The following is a 24628-nucleotide window of genomic DNA, read 5'->3' as shown; positions in this document are numbered from 1 at the left end:
GAATTCTCGATTTTGCGTTTTTGCGTTCTCTATTTCTAGATTTCCCAATTTCTTGATTTCTTGATTTCCCGGTTTTTCAATTTCTAGCTTTTACTTTCTCGATTTCAGGATTTCCCGAAAACACGAAAAGAGGAAACGTCTGCATCCGTCCACCATGCATATGTCTCTGTCATATTATATTCTTATTTCGTATGTATTTGCACGACATTGCATGTTGAATTGATTATTATTCCAATCATTCTGAATTCTAACCCATTTTCTTTTCCCCTTTTGTGATTATGTGCGTTTTTCACTAAATACTTGTCGCATGCCAATAACGATATTATTTGATGGTGTAAAAGCTTTTATGATTCTTTTCAAAAATGAAAAAGAATACTGGGCCGTCCGTCCGTATCACACTTGTGAACACGAACAACTTGGTGTTTTTCAACCGATCTTCACCTTAGTTGATGTACATATTCAATTTCCGGAGGGATAATAACATATTGATTTTTTTTGGTTGAAGGAAAATATCACTTTTTTTTTTTCTTATCAACGACGATCTTCTCCGCTTCAAGATATCTTGTTCCAGTTAAAGTTTTTCCTTAATGAATTTGGGAAAAAAATATAATTGATCCCTCGTTTTAATGTTATAACATTTGAGCAGTGATTGGTGAATGCAGAATTCAAGTGGAACACCAAATTGGTGAATTGAAATGAAACAAAGTATATATTGAGTAAATTATGGAGACATCCAAGGCCAAAACTAACAGACATGTGACGCCCTTGTCAACCGAAATGATCATTGTTTAATTAAATATCAACTACATTCAAACATGATTAATTTTTGTTCTTTTCGTTTTCCAAATTTAACCAGGACAGCTAGAAGCACAACGTCTAAAAGATGAAATGTGACTTGAAGTCTATCATTTTCTTTATAATAAATTGAAAAAAAACATATAATTTGGACTCTGTGGAAAGTTTTATCATTGTCAATGATTGAAAGCAATAAAATCAGTAATGATCTCATTTTTATTTTATTTTTGAGACGACCCTTCTTATTTTACCTGTCGGAGTCGTTCTCAACTGTAGGTGTCGAGAGATGTTAAAAAGGTTTAATACCAGTGTTTAATGAGCTACCTGTATCGTTTGTCAACACCTGAGTGAAATCGTCTGTTTTTGTACTGTCCCACCTGATGTAAGTATTACTGATTATTGAATTTCAAAAGGTTTTTTTTACTTAAGAGTATCTAATTCTTAATTTTTTCAATGTGAAAATATAAAGGTAGAAAGCTATTTTCGTGGCTAAATAACTCTTAACTGACACAATTTTATTTTTCCAACCCATTAACAGACTTTATTTCCATAACATTCACTGAAACGTGGTATTATTCACGTTATATTACAATTATGAAAAAAAATTACCAATGTCAATATATCTTTTAGAACCTAAGTTCTATTTTGTGTCCTTTAAATGATATCAAAAAATGTTTGTTTCGCCTTTTATTAAAAACAAATTGATATGCGTATAAGCATAAATACTACATACTTGCGTGACGCATTTTAGTTTTACTGAATTTACTATGAATTGGTTTTTTTACAGGTGGAAAATGTTCTATGATAGATATCATTTGTCACATACACTTCTTCTTCCAGTTAAGCGGTCGCAATCAACTGTCTGATTATTTTGTCACTGTGTGTTGCGCATGAAATTTAATTATATTTACATTTCGTGAAAGTTAAAATCCTATATACAGGTGCTCATTAAAACAAGTGTTTATGTCTATTTTGTTAACCGAGTCTTGAAGCATTAATCAATGCTCTAGGGGGAGAGGGAAGTGGTAAGGCATCCCATTCCCGTATTGATTTTGGATAGAATGACATTTTCCTTATATCCGTTTTACAAAGAGGAACATGGAAACATCCAGTCCGGTTGTTCTTGGTGATCGGCTTGTTGGAATAAGCCTATATATGTTGCATCTATATTAACTAGGCAGTTAGTAATTTTGTACACAATGCACATCCTTGTTGTTGATCTCTCTTTTAATTGCTTTATCATGGCACTTTTCTTTTTTTAAATTGTGCGTTTTACTCTTAACAGACGTATAAGCAACCCGATTAACAGACCAACCGCCCATATAGCCGCATACTCAATATAGATTAACCGACTAGTCTCTCGGTTGGCCGAGTGTCGGCTGTGATAATGGGCCGTATTTTATTTTATTCTATTTCCTTCTAATGCTTTACCCTTTACCCTCGTTCTTAAAGCTTGATAATGAGCCGTGTGATTGAACTTTTAACATTTTTATAATTAGAATGGTATAATCATATTATATATATATAAACTACATGTTCATAAACACCGTGTTTTACTCTCAAAATATTAATAAAATACCATTGTATTTTCACTTCGGCTGTAGAAGAGAACAGATATGCTTAGCAAGACTAAGGCTCCAGAGTAGTGTTCTAAGGGACCACCTATTTAAAAAAAATCTAATCGAGAACGCACTGTGTTCCTGTGGTCGAGTAGAAACTACCTCTCATTATTTCTTCAAATGTCCAAAATATAATGAAATTCGAAGGGATACTATCGGGACGATCTCTTGTTCTAATCTTAAAATTATCATATATGGCGATGGTCTAAAAGCAGACCAGGACAATATGCAAATATTTCATAAAGTTTCTGAAAACATAAATAAAACAAAACGTTTTGAAAGTTAATTTAGTATATGTGTATAAATTTTATATTTAATTTTTTTTTTTTAAATATGATGTAAATCGAGTGGATTGTCCTTTGTAATTGATTGTGTGTTGGTTCCAGTGACTGCCTAGAAAATTAAATAAGAGTTGACTGTTTTTTGTTGTTTTTTTTTGTTTGGTTTTTTTTCCTCACTTTTTATTTTTTTCCTTTATTTTATTTTATTTGTAGTTTATGTTTTAAGGGGGGTTTGAACCCTATCAATATAGTAGTAATGGTTCAAGATAAAGCTCAATACTGTTTCTAAAAAGGACAACTAATTGGTTGCTCTATAGGATCAGAATACACATGTATCTCATCAACTGGACATTTGTTAAAGATCCATGACAATGAGCCATTGCGGTCAAGGTCAGACAGACACCTTACAATTGTTCACTTCAGTACACTAAAGTAGTTTTATCTTGTTTTGCTTATGAGAATTGAAAAACATACCAAAACACAAAACTTAACATTGACCAATGAATCATGAAAATGAGGCCAAGAGCAGATCAAACTGGTAGGTAAATATTTATTGTTTTGTTGAAACATGAAAATGTTGTAAAGGAAAAGGGACGCCTGACAGAAGGAAAATTCTTAGCATAAGGCATCTGCATAAAAGGTTTACAGCATCCATGTCTTCTCCCCTCTAAAATACAAATAGTTTACATTGTTGCAGCCAGATAGTAATAAGTAAATCTTTAAGTCTTCCAATTAGTTATATAGCTCTATTTTCACAGACAATACAAAAACAAGTTAGCATTATTTTCTTTATAATTCTATAAGATTTTGGTTTTTACAAATAGTCAAGTCTTTTCCTTTAACATGTTTAAAGATGCAGACACACACAAGCCAATTCAGTCCCTTCTAAACAAACCACTTGAATGATTATGGCAAAAATTTTATGGCCCAGTCTTTAATGTTAGATCAAAACTTCTCCAGGCTATAATTCATCCAAAAGGGTACAATGTAGTATGTCTACTGTCTTATTGATATCTTATAAAATGCTGCTTCCAAGACATTATATGTGACTGTGATAGCTCTGTGTCTGTTATGTAACTCAATATGTAGTTACTCTAGAAAGTCTACATAACAGAAATGAAAGTATTATAATAATGATACATGTATGACAATGTATGATCATGTTTAAAAAAATTGAAAGAATAAAATTAATAGAAATCAAATGTCATACTTATAAACACCTGTTTACTCACCGAGCATGTAACATTGAAACTTGAAACCGTTAAATTTTGTTAAATTGCTTTGGGAGAGGAAAAAGTGAAAGTAGACAGTCAGCAGTTATGATTAGATTTGATAAATAGTAAATATATTTTTCTATATTTATCTGATCCAAGTTTTAAAAAAAAAATGATCTTTAAAGTGTTGTTGTAATATCATGAATATATGTATAAGTATTATAAGATCTGCTTATTTTAAGTTTTCATTTATTGACAAACCTGTGTACCAGGATACAGTGAGTTTCACCATTTCATGAGACTCTATTCAAAGTTACAAGCACATTGATTCACCTTATACATATATGATATAGAGTTACAAATGCTGCTACATGTACATATACCTGTATATATTGGTCAAAGTTTCATATCAATGAAATTGAACTTTTTCAGCCTAGTTGTAATCTAATGTACTTTTACAATGTGTGTATAGAAATCAAAAGGATCTAGTTGAAAAAAGGCTTCAAAAATATGAACAAGAGAACAAAAGTGGCACAATCTACCAACAGTTCTCTATCTGTTTTGACAACTAAGTCAATTGTAAGTTGTCTGTTCTCTATCTGTTTTGACAACTAAGTAAATTGTAAGTTGTCTGTTATAAGAATATTTAAAAAAAAAACATATTTTCTATTTGTTAATTACCTTTTATATATACAGTGTATCACTTTCTTCATGGTTTCAATTTCTGCTCTATTAACTTTAAACGACACTGGATGACTAGTAGAAGGTACCTTAAAAACAGATTGATAATAAATATTAAATCAAGCTAAACAACAACAAAAATATAGAATATGGAGTTTAGTATGGCTTTCATTGTCACTGAACTACATGTAGTATTGTGTATTGTATATATTTGTTGAGTGGCCATTTGAAAAACACCTCTGGATGCGGGAATTTCTCACTGCATTGAAGACCTTCTGGTGACCTGTCTGTTCTATCATGTGTCTATGGTTGGGCTGTTGTCTCTTTGACAAATATTCCCCATAGTATTAAAATGACAGTAACATGTTCAGTCTGTTCGCCCTACTAAAAAAATAATATTGAGGGCATAGGAGTTAAATTAAGATATTTTTATTCTTTATAGTTATGAAAACTGTATCATGGAAATATTTAAAAGCTGATGGCTTGTTTAGATCAATTATTGATAAATGACAAAACAAATCAAAGGAAAAATAATAAATTGGTTTTGGCTATACAATTATTATGGTAATTTTTCAACAACCAAATTTTAATATATTGTGACATGTTAGTCATAATAAATATCGTTTTTATGCCCCACCTACGATAGTAGAGGGGTATTATGTTTTCTGGTCTGTGGCTCCGTTCGTCTGTGCGTTCGTTCGTCTGTGCGTCCGTTCGTTCAGGTTAAAGTTTTTGGTCAAGGTATTTTTTTATGAAGCTGAAGTCCAATCAACTTGAAACTTAGTACACTTGTTGCTTATGATATGATGTTTCTAATTTTAAAGCCAAATTAGACTTTTGACTTCAATTTCACGGTCCACTGAACATAGAAAATGAAAGTGGAAGTTTCAGGTTAAAGTTTTTGGTCAAGGTAGTTTTTGATGAAATTGAAGTCCAATCAACTTGAAACTTAGTACAATTGTTGCTTATGATATGATCTTTCTAATTTTAAAGCCAAATTAGACTTTTGACTTCAATTTCACGGTCCACTGAACATAGAAAATGAAAGTGGAAGTTTCAGGTTAAAGTTTTTGGTCAAGGTAGTTTTTGATGAAATTGAAGTCCAATCAACTTGAAACTTAGTACATATGTTCCCTATAGTATAATCTTTCTAATTTTAATGCCAAATTAGATTATTACCCAATTTCACGGTCCATTGAACATGCAAAAGGATAGTGCGAGTGGGACATCCGTGTACTTTGGACACATTCTTGTTTATAATGTACTTTTGTATTTTGTAATCTGTTTTATAACAGGCAAATTGAAGCATGGAAATAAACAATGTTTCTTCTAAAAAAAAATACTTGCCTATAGCTAGATATCTAAGAGTAACTGCCAGTTTTTCCCCTGGTTGGATTGGAGTTCTCATATTTGTCGTCTTCCTTGCAATTTTGTCTATGACTCAAATTCACCAAAAATAAAAATTGTTGAGGACTGCATCTAAGAAAGTTTCTTAAAGAATAGCTATAAATCTTCATTGTTGTAGCAGGGTCCTACACACGCCAAGCTGATTTCTCCTGCCTAGCCAAATCTTTAACGGAATGACGTCATTGCAGATATTGAACGTTATTCATAAACGTTATGTGTAGTGCAAAGACAATAAGTGACTGACCATTCAATTATTTGGAAAGAGCGGTTTTGGACAAACAGTTTATTGGGAGTAAAATAGATATTTTTCAATTACATACAGAAGTCGGTGCCTCATGTAAACGATAACTTTCTCATTTTTGATCCACTGCGTATAAAGATAAAGGAAGCGACAGCCGAACAACACAATGTCTACGCCAGTCCATTCAGCTAAAACATAATGTCTACGCCCGTCCATTCAGCTAAAACACAATGTCTACGCCCGTCCATTCAGCTAAATCATAATGTCTACGCCCGTCCATTCAGCTAAAACACAATGTCTACGCCCGTCCATTCAGCTAAAACATAATGTCTACGCCCGTCCATTCAGCTAAAACACAATTTCTACGCCTGTTCATTCAGCTAAAACACAATGTCTACGCTCGTCCATTCAGCTAAAACACAATGTCTACGCCCGTCCATTCAGCCCTAACACAATGGCTACGCCCGTCCATTCAGCTAAAACACAATGTCTACTCCCGTCCATTAAGCCTAAACATAATGTCTACGTAATGAGTTTCGGTATAAAATCGGATGGAAAATCGTACCGTGACGGTGTAAACGCATCTTTACTCTAATGAATCGTCGTCATCATTGTTAGACCTTTTTTTTTAGAACAAACGATGCTCACATAAGAAATTACTGTGGAGTCGGGCCACTTTAATTGGACCAAATACGTTTTTACTGTCATTAGTCTTTTGAACTCTCCGAAATGTCGTCAAAAAACTTTTTAGCGGAAAATTTGGCTATATGATCGAGGAGATTATGACAGATATCGTAACATTTTATCTGATAAAAATTAGGATTCCGTAATAAACTTAAATAATGTTGAACAATTTACAACAACCGAAATAACAAAAACTATCATAGAAGCTGCTGAAAATGTATTCCAAATAAAATAATAACTGTTCGTAAAAATGAACCTCCATGGCTAACAAATGATGTTAAAAAAAGATAAAAAAAAGATAAGGAAAACAAAATAGAAACCCAAGAAAATCAAATGATTATTATAACAACAATTTAATGAAGAAAAAAACAGTAACCCGTCCACTTCTAATTGGTGGAGAACGGTTAAACAAATATTCGGATTAAAAAGAAACGACTCAAGTGTACCCCCATTTATTATCGACTACTAGGACTAGGAATTGAACGATGGGCAGTTATTGCGTGAACTTTTCTTGCTACCTTATTGGAAGATATTACGAGACGTGAATAATCTAAGTTTATTGATTGGTTATGACAATACAAACCTAGTGAATGTCATTCAATCCCGTAGAGTATCGAATTTGTCCTCTCTATTTTAGCAATTAAATTTTACACACTCGGGTAACTTTTATCTATAAATAGTCGACTCTTCTGGAGTAAACAGCAACGTAGTCTCGTTACACCAGAGTTATCGTTCTTACTGCGAACTATAACGTCTGGTTGCGATTGTTGAAGTTGATGTAAATATTCAATTATTCATGAGCCTCTTGTTGGATTCCCAACAAATTTTTCTTATTACGGGATTGGATGATATTATTATAAACACACCCATCTTTATTTATATCAACATGGCGGAAGACCTCTTTAACCATGCCTTAAACGCTGCATTAAGAAAAAGAAATATAACGTATAATCTTAAAACATTACAAAAAGAATGCATACAATCAGTTTTAGAACATAAAGATGTTTTTGGTATGTTGCCAACTGGCTACGGCAAAAGCCTTATTTACACTGTCCTACCGGATTTATTTTTTATACACCAGCAGCTTTCAATTGTCAGCAATATCACACCTGTACTTGAGCGTGATACTTCTATTATAATTGTAATTTCACCTCTCGTTAGTTTAATGAAGGACCAAGAAATCGCTTTCAACACTATGGGTATCGACTGTGCCTATCTTGGTGACATGGACGATAAAGGTAAATACATGTATGCCCTCCTTCCCCAAACTCGCCCCCCCCCCTAAAAAAAACCCCACACCAACCAATAAATAAATCTTTGTTTACAGTAAGCTATACAAATTAAATTATTCACTTATGGTATCTTACTTGGGTCAATCACAAAAGCAGTACAAAGTGTTAAAGTACATGAATACAAGTCTTTTGTTATAAACAACATTAAAAATACAATGTGCATGCAAGCAGTATAAGATAAACATTATAGATTTCATAATCTATCTCTGTTTGACTTTAGGTTACAGCAATATTAGAAGAAATTATATTTAGATAAACAAAAATATGTTGCTGCTTTTATGTATGTTCATTAACGATTCTATTCTAAAAGAATTGCAGGACTGAAAGTAAAAGATTGTTTCATATCATTCATATTTTGCAAATTAACTTCCAATTTGAAATTTAAAATGGGTCTTAGATTTTTTTTATAAATTTCACTCAGAGTTTTGAATACAAGCTATAAACCATGCAATGACCATGTTAAATAATTCAGATGAGTAAACCAATGGACACATTTAAATGTGTGTACACAACAATTTTGAAATACATTTTACACCATTAAGCAACATGCACTAGATTACAGGCTTCTGTTTTGTGGGACAGGTACATATATATTAAAATAAAATTATAAGTACGTCTGAACAAGTGACAACTCTAAAAAAAAACTCTAAGTAAAAATTATATATATATAATATAAGACTATATAATTACTCTAAATAACAGCCCAACCATGTTAGATCTGTACACTTGCTTTTGTTTATGTATACACTAGAACACACCCGTGATATCGCGGGTCCGTGACTGAATTAAGGTATATAACTATGTGCAAGCCTTATTTTAGTATTAGTATTGTCATCTGATAAAGTCATGCCGATTATAAGATACACAGTTTTCTCTGCTTTCAAATCTTTCTGTTTGAACCCGTCGAACTGGAACTTATCAATTATTGGTAATATAAATTATTTGGAAAACAAAAGGTCCTGGAATGGAGTATTTTTTAATCAACAACATTGTCCTATATTAGTTATAAATAAAGATGAATTCTTTGATTCGCTGTTTTACGTCATGTATGCCCACTAACAAATTTAAAAATGTTCCTCATTTTTAGTCTTGTTATCTTAGAAAGTCTTACTGATTAAAATATATCAATAGGTAGCTATTTGACAATTTAGTAGTGTCAACCCTGTGATTATGAACCGTGTATATAGCATATTAACCCTGAATACACCGTTTGGTGGTGCGCCTGTCAGATGCGGAACGTACAGATTAGGTAATAGGTAACAGGTGAATATACTATTGGTATCGGTATCGGACTCGACCCGGAACTTCTTAATTATTGGCAATATTAATTACGTGGAAAACAAAGGGGTCTGGAGTGGTGTAATTTTCAATCTACACCTTTGTACTATATTAGTGATATATAAAGTTGAATTCTTTGATTCGTCGTTTTTACGTGATGACGGCTGAAAAATTGGACTTCGTAATTTTAGTAATATAGATATATAAAGTCTGTGATGGATTCTATAAAAAACTATAACACATATTATAATGTATATGTACAATATAAATAAGAAGATGCGGTATGAGTGCCAATGAGACAACTCTCCATCCAAGTAACAATGTATAAAAAATTAAACAGTTATAGGTCAAAGTACGGCCTTCAACACGGAGCAAAAGCAAACAGTAAGCTATAAAGGGCCCCATAATAACCAGTGTAACACAATTCAAACAGAAAAACCAACGGTCTTATCTATTTAGAAAACGAGAAACGAGAAACATATATGAAATATACTAACAAAAGACAACCACTGAACAACAGCTTCCTGACTTAGGACAGGTGCATATAATATATGCAGTGGGTTTAAACGTTTTACCTGGCGCCAACCTTCACCCTAGACCTGATACAGCAGTACAACATTACAACAATAAAAGACGCACTATAAAATATTAATTGAAATGGCTTAACTCTATCAAAAATATTCATATGAATAAAAAAAAAATACAAACACGAGAACAACACATCTCGTGACAAAGCACAAATACAACAATAAAAACCATGTGTCCATACAATAACGACGTTGGAGTAATAATAAAAAAAGGGGGGGTTCATGAAGTAATTGTCTTTACAAAATGGCTGTCGAAAAATCACAACATAGTTTAAGAAATATGTATTATGACAATGCATGTATATAAAAAAATACTTATCGTTATATATAAATACAAAAACTTTCAAAATAACAAAAGAAAATGATTAGTTTGTTTTCCAACATGTAATTTTGATGGTCTCAAAGAATCGTTTACCTCTATTTTATGTCTTGTTCAATGTTGTGTGTGGACCTAAAAACACAAAATGAAATTTAATTAAAAATGCTTTAACTGACTTCAGATTGACTGTGTTAAAGAGTTAAAAATATTTAATAAACAATTGAATTGGTTATACTACACAATACAAGACAGACAATCAAACTGAAATGTGGAAAAACAAACAACATTTTCTTGTTTTGTCATTTTGAAAGTTTTTGTATTACAAAGATTATTCATATATATACAAGTATTTCTACATGTATTCTAATCAGCACAACGATTTAAGATTATGTGCAAATTTGGGCAATCAATTATATAAATTCATTTGTTTTTTTGTAACCTTTTCAGTGAAACTTAAAAACATAGAGAATGGTCTGGTACCAATATTATTAATGAGTCCAGAGAGTCTATTTAGTGGTAAATGGAGAAATTTGTTGACAAATAAAGTATATCAGTGTCATTTATCAGCAATTGTAATAGATGAAGCTCACTGTGTTGAAGAATGGTGTGTTATTAGATTAGTTCAATAATGGAATAATGTTATTAAAACATCACTCTTGCATTAAGAAAATATCACTTTTTAGTTATATACTTATAGTCTTCATTCCTGATTTTCAAAGAAGCAGTATTATAGGATATTTTAAAAATTAAATACACAAAAAACAGTTTAAAAACCATACACTGCTGCTTTCAAAACTATTTTTGTGTATTTGATTTCTAATATATAATTCTGTGCAACTCAAGAAACTTTTTTGTATATATATACATTGTATATATATGTGTGTGCGTTGTGTAATTAAAGAGACCATTGTCACCAAAATATGTTACAATGGGTGATTCTTTCTCTTAGGGACATAATAATAAAATAAAAGCTGTTTGTCATAGGATTTTTTTTTGAAATTTGAGGGTGAAATTGCTATAAGAATTTTTAGTCAATCTCTTAGACATAGATATATACATAAATTAAATAATGTTTGAAGAATATGCAGCACCCTGCCTTTATTTTAGGCCAGTAAACAGGATGAAGACTTAAGTTTTTCTCACTTTTCATTTGAAAATTATGATACATTTGATGGGATATTAATTTGGTTATTTAATATATAAGATATTAAATTAATCAATTAAAATGTGCTTGTTCTATCAGCTACAATTCCAACAATTGTCACACTTTTTTTTAATGAAATAGGGAAACTTTCACAATATTTCAGGACTGTTCCATTAAATCATACTTGTAACACAGGGAAGACACATCAAAGTTTCATACATTGATACGTGTTCAACTTACATTTAAAATGGAAAAGAAATCCAAGTCTATCATATTGTTACCCTTTTTGAAAGTGTTTTTCCTGGTATCAAGTCTGTTTTAATGGAAAGCTCTAAGATAATTTAAATGCTATAAAAAATCATCACTTAATCAATTCACTATCACCAATGCTTTCCACTCACTCACCTGCAATTAAGAAAGAAGGACCATGTCATAGTTCAGAAAAAGACAAAGACAAAATACATGTATATGTATTGAAGTCTCCAAACAATGATGATGATACAAGCATCTATTTTGGATTTGACAAATGTAAGTAGATCTATACTATAAAATATATATCAAGTTTTTTTCCATACTTATTTTAAAAAGGCAAGTAAAAAAAAGTTATCAGAAAGTAAATGTACAGCTAAAAGATGAAGAAAAACTGTTGTATGCAAAAAGAAATAAAATAATAATAAAGTTGAAAGGAATTTAAGGTTTGCACTCTATCCGTCTGTCAATCTGTCTGTGTGGCAAATCAGCTTTCCAAACTTTTTTTGTCATGCTTGAAGATATTAGTTTGATATTTAGTATATAGTATAACCATGACAACTTACAGATCAAGTTATAATTTGGTTCGGTCTGATGATTTTTTGCAGAGTTATTGTCCTTGGACTTAAAATTCATGTAAGAAATAAATTTTCAACTGTTTTTTTTTTGTATAATTTAAATTTATGTGGCGTCACCTTTTAAAATAATCCATTATCACATTTCTTTCCAACTCTGATAGTGTCCACACCTGCATTACATGTTACAGTTTTTACTGAACCTCTTTCAAGCTGTTATTAGTCCCCTACCAATGAAGTTGAAGGGGGCTTTATGTTTGCACTCTGTCCGTCAGTCCGTCCGTCTGTCTGTCAGTCCGGCAAATCAGCTTTCCAAACTTTTTATGCCCCACCTACGATAGTAGAGGGGCATTATGTTTTCTGGTCTGTGCGTTTGTCTGTCTGTCCTGTGTCAGATTAAAGTTTTTGGTGAAGGTAGTTTTTGATGAAGTTGCCAAACAACTTGAAACTTAATACACATGTTCCTAATGATATGATCTTTTTAATTTAAATGCCAAATTAGAGTTTCGACCCCAATTTTGTGGTCCACTGAACATAGAACATGATAGTGCTAGTGGGGCATATATGTACTATGGACACATTCTTGTTTTAACATGCTTGAAGATATTGGTTTGATAGTTGGTATATAGTATAACCATGACAAGTTATAGATCAAGTTCTAATTTTGTTCTGGTCGCATAATTTTTTTCAGAGTTAAGGCCCTTGGAAAATTCACATAATCTGTTTAACAAAAAATGTTTTTCATCATGCTTGAAGATATTGAAATTCATATTTGCCACATTCTTTAAACATGACAAGTTATAGATCAAGTGAGAATTTTGATCTGGTCTGATGATTTTTTTTTTGCAGAGTTATGGTCCTTGGACTTGGAAAAATCGCATAATCTGTTTTCCAAAAAAAAATTTCATCATGCTTGAAGATATTGACTTCATATTTGCCACATTCTTTAACAATGACAAGTTATAGATCAAGTTAGAAATTTTTCTGGTCTGAGATTTTTTTTGCAGAGTTATGGTCCTTGGACATAGAAAATTCATGCAAGAAATAGATTTTCTACTCCTAACAATTATTAACAGTTGTAATGTTGTAGATGTCCTGAAGATGTCCATGGTGAAGGATATTTCTTGGTATTTTTTTTCAAGGGAGATAATTGAAATTACTTTGTTTAAAGATGACAATATGTGGCATTAGGTCTTGTAACTCCTCTTAATGACTTTAGCAATATTAATAAAACTTAATTGTACTCAATTCCAGTACATGACCAGAGAATGTGCATAAAGGAAGATATAATTGGTCTGAAATATTTAAAAGGAGATGCTTAACTTACTTATATAGATGTAGTTATTATTTTTTTCACACATGAACACAGAGATATTTCTAATCAGTATCTATTTAAAATATTCTTTCATTGTGAATATAGCAATATCTAAATGTTTATGTATTTCTTCTATTAAAAGTCATTAATAGTAATAACACATTCATTCTGTGTCAGAAACTATGCTGTGTTAAATATTTAATCACAATCCAAATTCACAGCGCTTCTCCAAAACCGCTTGTCAGATTTACTTAGGGTTTCATAAAATGTTAGACTTATATGTCTAGGGGAGCCATCAATCTTTCGTTTGTGCATTGGGGTATATTTAGAGGTATTTTTAGTGGCCAAAAGAACAGAGGGGTTTACTATAGAAGCCTATGGGATTTTTTTTTTTTTTTATTTTTCAAATGACTATAACTTAAAAACAGGAAGTGATGAAGACACGCGGTGTGCAGTAATGATCACAGGACAATAAAACAAAGCAAATACAATATAAGGTGAGTCACTAGGGGTCAACCCCATCCCCTTCAATTTGAGAATGTTCTAATATCTTGTAAACGGTCCAGATCCCCACCCTTAAATCATATATATTCTTGTTTGGGACAATAAAACAAATCAAATGAAATATAGGGGGAGTCCCCCGGGGTTACCACCACCCCCTCCTGTTTGATAACTTGTAAACGTTCGAGATCACCACCCCTTAACCATATATATTCTTGTATGGATCAATAAAACAAATCAAATGAAATAAAGGGGGAGTCCCCGTGGGGTCACCATTACCCCATTCTGTTTGAGAAATTTTAAATGGTAAAGATACCCACCCCTAAACCATATATATATTCTTGTATAGGACAATAAAACAAATCAAATGAAATATAAGGAGTCTCTGGGGTCACACCATCCCCCCCCCCCCCACACACACTTTTTTGAAGTCTAGATCCCCACAAAACTCATCACAAAATACAATCATTTCAAATTTTCATTGTCATCAAATCCTTTATATGCGTGAGATCGGACAGTTATAATGGGAAAAATTATAGGAGTAGTACCACAGGGTTTATAATTACAGGGGCTTTGTTTTGGGAGACTTTGTAACAGCATCCTGTTATAATTATGTATTTTCCATTATAGGATGGGGTATCCTTAGTGAGTTGACTCACAGTTTTATGCAATACTCACATAATGCATAATACTGTCCACACTCATCAGTGTCCACTACATTGTTTAAGTATTTATTTATTCTGTCTGTATCCTCATACAGTTAAATTTCGTACCTTCATACCCAGAAAGCAGTCCTTAATTTAATAAAGAACACTGATCATATTTGCACATTCTTACTTTTTTGCAGGTTTATAAACAGGGATTGGGTTATGTATATGCATGTTTAAGAAGATTCTAACCAGCTACTCATGCATTATATGATTAGCTTGTGTTATAAATTAAAATCACATGCTATTTGTATGATCATTTGAGTTGCTAAATTAATCAACTAAGGATCATGATACAACATTGACAGCAAAAATTACAGTATTCTTCTTCTTCTGGTTAAGTACAGTCCTCCCAGGAGATTATTATTGTACATTGAATATTTACATATTCAATGTAAGGAAAACATTGTGTAGAACGTGCATATTTATACAGTGCAGTTGTGCTTAATTTAAATCTGGCTAAAAACCACTTAGCCATCTTACATATCTGGACACCCTGCACTCCTGGTTTGAATGACACTAAGGTGGTGCAGGTAACTAGGGACGCTGGTAGTCCATTCCAACTAATTATGGTTTGTATTTTCTAGTACATTATAGGATGTTGAACAAGGTAAAGTATCCATTTCTGATAGTTGCATGCTTTTATATTGAATCAGATAATTATGTCACAATATCACACAATTTAAATGCACTATTTACCAATACATCAATAGATCTCCATCTGTTCATTGGACACAAATTATAAAACAACTGCTAATTTTCGTTAACTTATTGTAACATTTATTTTTAGACATCTTTGCACCATATGCTGACTTACAGAAATGTTGTACAGTTATATAGTTTAATCATCGCAAGTATTTGATTGTTATTTATTTTATTCCTTTCCACCAAGCATGTAACATTTACATATAAGGGCAACTGGTTGACATAAAAATCATAAAAACATATACAAATGATGTATGCTGGAAAAGGGATCTGTAACATTCTAAGAACATATTCAGTTTTCTGAAGTAGATTGAGAAACCAGGGTTTATATTCCTTTGGAATTATCATTGCATTAAAAGAATTTGGTTATGATATTTTATGTTGGTCATTCAATCAATGAATATTTTAAAACTTAGATTACATCACAAGTTTATACTTTTAAAAGGATGAATTTTTATAAAATTCAACTTCAATAAATAAAATTTTGTCATCAGAAAGATATAACTACAACCTGTATTTTAGGCAAAAGAATTTAATTTGGCTTTGTTTTAAGATTTTACAAATCTGTTGCAATAAGAATAACAAAGAGTGGTTCATTGATTTTGTTCTCTGATTTTTTCATTAATGACGTATTGTTGCCTTTTATTTAAGAGACTAAATTATACCAATTATTTATTCTCTTTAGGGGTAACAAGTTTCGCACAGACTATTATAGAATTGGAGAGTTGAGGAGTTTAGTACCAAAAGCTGTTATATTAGCATTGACCGCTACATCGACATATTCATCAAGAAAGACAATAGCTCATATACTTGGGATGAATGAATATAAACTGGTAATGGGAAGTTGTGATAGGAGTAATATAAACTATTTTGCCCAAAAGGTATCATTTAGATTACATGACAGTTTTCATTGGGTAGTTTCCAGTCTTCGGGACAATTGTGAGCAATCACCAAAAACAATTATATATTGTAGAAACATAAAATCATGTTCACAAATATATTTATATTTTTTATCTGAACTAAGTGAAGCAGCATACATAGGCACCCCATGTGCAAAAAAATGTCTATTTGCCATGTTCCACCATTCCACACCAGACAAAAATAAAAAAAATATTATTGAAAATATGAGAAAAAACAGTATTACACGTGTTGTTATTGCAACAACAGCTTTTGGGATGGGAGTAGACATCCCAGATGTTCGATTTGTTATTCATTGGGGTGCATCCCGTAGCATACAAGGATTTATGCAAGAAAGTGGGAGAGCAGGAAGAGATGGTATTACATCAACATCTGTATGTTATTATCATCCTGTTGATACAGCAAAAAATAGTGCAGATGAACAAATGATCAACTACTGTAAAACAAGTGCATGTAGGAGAAATATTCTGGTTCAACATTTTTCTCCAGATATACCTCAATCTAACACCTCACATCCATGTTGTGATAACTGTATAAAGGAGTGTTCATGTTGTGATTGTTTAATGTTAAACAAAGATTTTATAACAGACAAAGAAGATAACATGCTTTGCGAAATTAATGGTATTAAACCTTATAGGCAAGTCTCTAGTGATCAAAGAAATGCAATTCAAATAGATTTAGAGAAAATGGTCGCTGAATTAGCCAAAGAACATGATCACCTTTCTGTTTTGAGTGTAGACATTTTAACCCATTTTAGGAAACAGATGATATCTGATATTGTAAACAACATTCATTACATTTTTGAAATTTCAGATCTGATGGATAACTTTGTTTATGAAAGAAGAATAGCTGATATGATCATGAATATTATAGACACCCAGTTAGATTGAAACTTAACTTGCATTAGCAAGAGATGTGGTAGTATTGCCAATGATACAATTATTTAGCAGAGACTGATTTACAAACAAAAGCCTTATTGTTACAATGTTGCTAATGAAACACCTATCCATCAGTTCAAATGAACTTGTTATTTACTTTGAAACTATTGACCAGTTGTGATTAGACAATTTTGTAAAATTATTAAAGGAGTAGGTCTGGTAAGAGCCAATTTTGGCCTCCAATTTCAGGTTCATCTAACGAAATATTTTGGACACTTTGTAAACACTTAAGTGTCTATTTCAATTGATTAGATTAATTTTTGTGAAAGATTTAAACAGATTTAGTCATTAAAAATGCTCTGATTCAAGCTTAAATAAGAAAAACATATCAAATATGCCAAAAAATGTCACTTTTCAGATGGTTTTTGTCAAAAATGAAAGTGGCCGCATCTGTGTTCATCGTCAACCTTTATATATATGTTATGTATAATCATCAAATTCAACTTACATTTCAGTATTATGAATGAACATGAATGTGACCACTTTTATTTAAGAAGGAAACCATCTTAAATTTAACTAAAATGTTAAAATACATATATGTAGTGAAGATTTCAGTAATTTAGCATAACTTTAAATTTTGCTAATACCTGATATATGTACATTGTATTGTCAAAAACAGCCTATATTTATGTATCAGAAGCATTCTACTTTCCAATGAATAGCTAAAAGATTACAATTTCACAATTTTGTAAAACTGCTATATTTTGGAGCAAAAAACGGGTCTTACTGAACCTACTCCTTTATTCACATCTTTCATATTATTAAAAAGCACACACCGAGGTCTAATAATATTTGTTATCATTTCAGTTAATTCTGTTGGGTTGTACTCTTGAATATAAAATACTAGAATTTTGTATGATTGCCTATGCATTAGTTCAAATGAAGTGAGTGTAAGCAATTATAGGTCAACATATAGCCTTCAAACATGAGAAAAACATATACCATATGTAGCTATAAAAGGTCACTTTTCTTGAATTTACCTTGCTTTCCACAGGAGAACCATCATACAAAATCATCACCCAAGTTGGCACTATATAGAGGGTGTGGAGCAAGAGGGTGAAATTTGGTTGATGGTTATTAATGGTACCACTAAACTTGATGCTAGGGGATGTCTTGACCTTGTTGTAGGGTATGATTCATTCATTGTTATCTGTCTAATTTATTAAAAAAATATTTTTTGAAAAAGTGATCATCTGATGGGATACTCAAGTAAAGGCTCCTGACTAGGGACAGGCAAATATCAAATGTGGAAGGGTTAAACATGGTTAAGCGCTCTACCCTCCCCTAACCTGGAACTGTGGTGTAACAGTACAGAATAAGGACATAAGAACAAGCTTTGATAATTACGGCGTTATTTTTTCATCTTAAATGCCAAAAGTGAAAATTTTATTTGAATGTTTTATAGATGTTTCTTGTTTTGTTAATAAATTAGAGTGTTGGTTTTCCCGTTTGAATGTGTCGACTGATGTTCCCATATTTTGACTATTTTATTGATTGTGACTGTTTATTTAACGCATCATGTAAATGTAACGGAATTTGATGAGACTGTTATTAAAGTGAGAGGGTTAGCGCTATAGAACCAGGTTTAATCCACCATTTTCTACATTTGAAAATGCCTGTACCAAGTCAGGAATATGACAGTTCTTGTCCATTCGTTTTTGATGCGTTTTGTTTTTTGATTTTGCCATGTGATTATGGACTTTCCAAATTGATTTTCCTCTGAGTTCAGTATTTTTGTGATTTTACTTTTCACTGGTCATTTTGGGGCTCTTTATAGCTTCCTGTTCTGTGTGAGCCACATCTCCTTGTTGGAGGGCATACTTTAACCTATAATTGTTTAACTTTAAATACTTTTTGACTAGGATGGAGATTTGTCTGATTGGCACTCATACCACCTCTTCTTATTTATATATGTATAATGATAAAAACTTGTAACATAAGTGTAATAAAAATTTGCCTTTATATATTGCTATCACGTTGTCGTCGTAGACATTTTAGTTTCCGGACAATAACTTTACTTTAAAACAAGGAATTATTTGAATCTAGAATAATTTTCAATTCTGGAAAATTGAACAAAAATTATGATGAAAACTAAACCAACTAAATAGGGTTAGCCATACGTGCATGGCTAAGGGTGGTAGGTTAGTTCATACCGAAATAATAGTGAAAGTAAAATTAGCATTAGCCATGCATGCATGGCTAACCCTATTTAGTTGGATTACTTTTCTTCATATATTTTTATCAATTTTCCAGAATTCAAAATTATTCCTAATGCAAATAATTCCTTGTTTTAAGTGGTTGGATCTCTATGAAACTTCAACAAAAGGTTCAATACCCAAAAATGAAGGTTGGGATTGGTTTTGGGGGTGATGGTTCCACTCGTTTAGGGAAAAGGGGCCAAAACGAGCATTTTTCTGGTTTCTGCACAATATCTTGTGAATAACTTCTTTTTTGATTGCTCCAAAATTGTACAAGGTTAAATACCACAAGTAGAAGGTTTGGATTGATTTTGGGGGTAATTGCCAAAACCGTTCAGGAAAGAGGGGCAAAAAAGGGTCAAAAAGAAACATTTTTCTAGTTTTCAGACAATAACTTGTGTGAAAGTGTATGGTTATCTTTTAAATTGTACCACATTATACAAAATAAAATTTCTTTGAATAAAAAAAAATTTTAGGGTGTAAATTTTTTTTTTGGTGTAAGGGGGTGGGCCATTTTTATTTTTTCAAATTATAGGTTTTTCTCAAAACTCATTTTGTATATAACAGTTTGACTAAGTATTGAGTAAAACTACAATTGAAAATAAATTCAAATTATTTAACCAATTTCAAGTTTTTGACTACATTTATTTTTTGTAAAATATTTAATTAAAATCCAAATTCAGACCTGCATCAAGCTTGAATATTGTGTCCATTTTTGACCTTACTGTTCAGCATTGGACATCTGCAGACTTATCTAGCTGCACTAGGCAAGGCACATTTTTAGCCAATGGTATTTAGATAAGAAATACTTTACAGCAGGACAAGGGAGAATTTAACTTCAATGTTCTTATAGGCATAGCTAAAAAGCAAGGAAGGTTTTCATAATTTAATTGAAGCATACTCCTAATAATTATTAGGTATCTGATTGAATGTTATGGTTTTTATAAGTTATAATAACAAAATAGTTTCTGACAATAGAAATAGTATAATTGTGATTATAATAACAGATCTATTACAGATAAATACAATGTAAATGTTTGAAATACAAATTAAACTAATTGAAAACTTAGAATTGTTTTTTACTGCTCAATCAAAAAATTAACTGAATTAATGAGTATAATAACTTTGCCATGTCACTGAGAGATGACTAATGCGTTATTTTTTCATCTTAAATGCCAAAAGTGAAATAGTTGAATACGGACATTTTTTTTGGGTAACTTTTTTCAAACAACAAGTGGTATAACAAGTATAAATCAAAAACATCAAAGTAACAAAGAATGACAAAATTAGGTTTATCATAAAAACTAAAAATTAAATACTACATCAAAAACTATATTAACTGATCATGCCAAAATAATCAAAGATGAAAAAAAACACATTTATGAAGTGAATTATTTATAAAATGAGTATTATGTCAATGAAAGACAATTCTTTGCTTTTAATTTTTATAATTAACTCAATTTGGACAATGTATTTTTTTATTGATATGTACATGTTAAGTTTATTTTTTTGTTCTTATTCATTTTAGAATTTCTTTAACATCAGAATGATTCTGTATTGTAAATAGACATCTGTAATAAAATAATGAAAGGAAGAAAGATCCACCCACTACTCATTGACTATTTTTTAGCTCATCTTTCATTCTTTCTTTTTTTCACTTGACCCATTTAAGACCATTTTTCACATTTAATTTTCCATTTTCCTTAACTTGTAAATATCTGTCAAACAACTTAAACAATAACAAGTCAACTTGAACTGAATGTTTGTAAGTGTATCTAGTATACATTTTATAATTTAATTCTAACTCATATAAAAAAAGACAGATGTTGCTTAATAGAATATAGGTATAAAAACATTTTTCTACTTCATGTATCTTAAAAACTAAATCACATAGAGCAAACCAGGTTGTGAAGTAAAATGATCTACAGGTAAAGTTCTTCATGAGAATGAGAAGTAAAACTGATACCTAGCACAACATACATAAATATATACCAAAAATAAAGTATGGATTATTATCCAATATAAGCTTCAGATAAAATAACATTTTTAAAGCATCATAAAAAATTTTAAAAAGTTATTTCCAGTACAACATGAGTGTGGTGGAGGTGCACTTCCAAAAATTCTAGGTTACTTTACTTATAAAATTATTTTTACAAAAACAACATAAAAAGATAATAATCTCCAAATGTATTGTTCATAGCCTTCTTTACAAATTGAATCCAACATGATTGTTTTAGTTAGATTATCATGTACTATTATGAATAACTGTCAATTGTTTGTTAAAAGTGCTATACTATTTAACGTATTTAATGTACAAGAACAATACTTTTATTTGTGTAAGTAAATGTTATTAATGTTATTTTATGTACACAGTGAAATCTGTCTAAACAGAACCTAGTACAATGTATAAACAAAAAAAATGTCTTCACAAAACATGTTTTTAAGTTCAGTTATTTCAAATATTATGCAATTTGAACATGAAAAAACCAATTATATTTCAAAAATGAACAAAAACTGGTCCCTACAAAGTTATGTTTAGACAGATTTCACTGTACTAGTATAGCTACTAAAGTATACTGTATTTTCTTTTATAAATCCACACTTTCAAATAACTAAAAAACATAAAACATCATATAAAATTTCAAAAAGTAATTTCAAGTACAACCTTTAAATAATCAACATGTTAGTAACATGAGCATGGTGGAAGTAAAACTAGAAAAAATATTAAAAATAAAATTTGTTTTTTGCACAAGTTTCCAAAACTTCTTGGATACTTTACTTTGAAATTGATTTTAGATAAAAACATAATAAAAATGATAAGTTTTATATAACTTGAACTACATTTTAAGAGAAAAACATGCAATTCACTTAATATTCATGGCCAAAAACTGCACATCATTTTTCAAAAAGGTGATATTGATTTGATATACATTTCATTATCTATAAATGATACATTGGAAAAAAACTACACTTATACAATTTTAAAGATATTTGATTTCAAAATAATGTTAGTTTTTGTAGCTTACTAAACAAAGAACAATTTTAAATGTTCCTTTATTATGTTCATATAATTAAAATCAGATTTATATTTTGGTAGTCTTGAAAAAAATCAGTCTTCACTCTCCTGTATTTTTGTTTATATATTTAATAAATTTTGAACATTTATTTTGTTTATACTTTATATTTAGAATTATATATATTAGCTGTCTAAAGAATAGGGATATATTTTAATGCTTAAGCTACAAATGTAGTTATAAAATTAAATATAGATATGACATTAAAATGCATTTTTTGCGCAAGGCATACTCTCCCTTTTTTTGGATGATGTATGTTTGAAATTCCTTAATGTCAATACTTTGAAACATATCTTTTTTGTCTTGTTTAATTGCAGAATGCTCCCTTCCTGGTACTTTCTTGAAGACATTCACATCTACTAGCTGTTTCACCAAAGTTTTTCTATCTTTGTCAAGCTTTTGTGTACGGTGAAAAGCAGATACTGGTGCAAGTTTTAATTGGGAATGTAAATTTTCTTCTATGGCATTTGTTGCCATCATAGTTTTCCCGATTCTTTCTACCACTTCTGCTGAATGGTTTGGACCGAGTAACTTTACTCTTTGTTTAGCATATTTATTAAGAAGTTCCATAACATAGTCGCCATCTAGGTTGTGACCTTCTCCACCCCTGAGGTTAATGAAGCGGTTATGGATAACTTCATGCCTTTGCCTAGGGGTGTACAAGGCATTAACACCTGCCATTAAAAGAAATCCTTCGAGACGATATTTAGTTTTATGTGCCTGATGGTAAAGAAGTGTGGCATACTTCCAGTGTCGAAGAATCCTAATTCCATCTCCATATCTGGTTGCTAAAATAGATATTTTCCTTAGCATTCCCAGCTTCCAGAAATTAGTGGCATAACTATAAACATAATCATCCTGTTGGTGCAATTCGTTGGTGTCTTCCCCTGATTCTAAATTATCAATCGAACTTTCAATGTCATTTAAAAAATATTTATCTACAATTTGTCCACATAATTGGAAAATGTAATGTTTTTGTGTATGGGCATCTGCCAAGTGCAAACCTTTTGGCAGTTTTGGACACTTACTGGACATATCATTCATTTCCAAATGCTTCAAAGCAGCAGCAATTACATGGGCTTCTGTTGTTAAATCAATGAATTCACCATCAGCATGGTAATCCTTTGAAACTTTGGTAACTACATTTCGTCTATTTATCAGATTTCGGAGCTGATATAGAGTTCCAGCATCTCTACAGCTTGTAGTCAAATAGAACTTTTCCATAATTACCTGAAATAAATAACACATACATGTATAAAATAAAGGATTAGATACATAGAAATGTTACAGGGAAACCTTTGTAAAGCAAATCCCATAGGGCAACAAACCTTTAAAGGGACTGATTAAAATTTATCTAGGCATGGGACCAGTGCAAATTGGAATGGGATATGCACTGTTTTAAAGCAAAATTTCCAGGGGAAGTTTTTTGGTATTTGGTTTAATGCTGTCAATCCTATTATGTTATAAAAAATAAGTAAAAAAGCTACAAACTTCTGTTTGAATAAAATACAGATGGTCACGTTTAAAATTTTAAATACCTTTTCAAAATCAACTTTGATTTTTATGAAATTTATCTTGTATCTCTTTCATATACTCTTTTAAAAAATCTGTATATCAAAGTATCAATGTGATTTAAACTTTTTTATAGCTCATTCAATTTCGCACTGGTCCAATGCCTTGAAAACTTTTGACCGGTACTTTATACTATCACTTGTCCTCTGTCATCTTTCTTCCTAAACTTTTCATACAGGTCCACTGTTTCAGGTAAGGGTGAGGGGTGGCGCCTTTTTATACATCTAAACCAACTGCCTTTAAATGTACCCGTCTTATGTCAGGAGCCTGTTGTTCAGTGGTGTGTTTTTAGGGTGTGGTTTGTTTGTGTATCTTGTTTCTCATGTGTACATAG

At 31.2% G+C, this 24628-nt stretch overlaps 2 protein-coding genes across 2 annotated transcripts; both read left to right on the top strand.

The window, feature by feature from the left end:
- The first annotated feature begins 7798 nt into the window (after positions 1-7798).
- On the top strand, positions 7799-11031 carry LOC134696116 (ATP-dependent DNA helicase RecQ-like). The gene is made up of 2 exons (XM_063557736.1): positions 7799-8160; positions 10846-11031. Exons 1-2 carry the CDS (start codon positions 7809-7811, stop codon positions 11025-11027), a joined length of 534 nt encoding a protein of 177 aa, XP_063413806.1. The 5' UTR covers positions 7799-7808; the 3' UTR covers positions 11028-11031.
- Positions 11032-16718: 5687 nt separating this feature from the next.
- LOC134698124 (recQ-like DNA helicase blm-1) lies at positions 16719-17402 on the top strand. The gene has a single exon (XM_063560414.1). It carries the CDS (start codon positions 16719-16721, stop codon positions 17400-17402), a length of 684 nt encoding a protein of 227 aa, XP_063416484.1.
- Positions 17403-24628: the final 7226 nt, after the last annotated feature.

This window comes from Mytilus trossulus, chromosome 14, assembly GCF_036588685.1.
Source record: "Mytilus trossulus isolate FHL-02 chromosome 14, PNRI_Mtr1.1.1.hap1, whole genome shotgun sequence".
In the NCBI taxonomy this organism is placed as follows: Eukaryota; Metazoa; Mollusca; class Bivalvia; order Mytilida; family Mytilidae; genus Mytilus; species Mytilus trossulus.
This window is presented reverse-complemented; position numbering and strand designations above follow the sequence as displayed.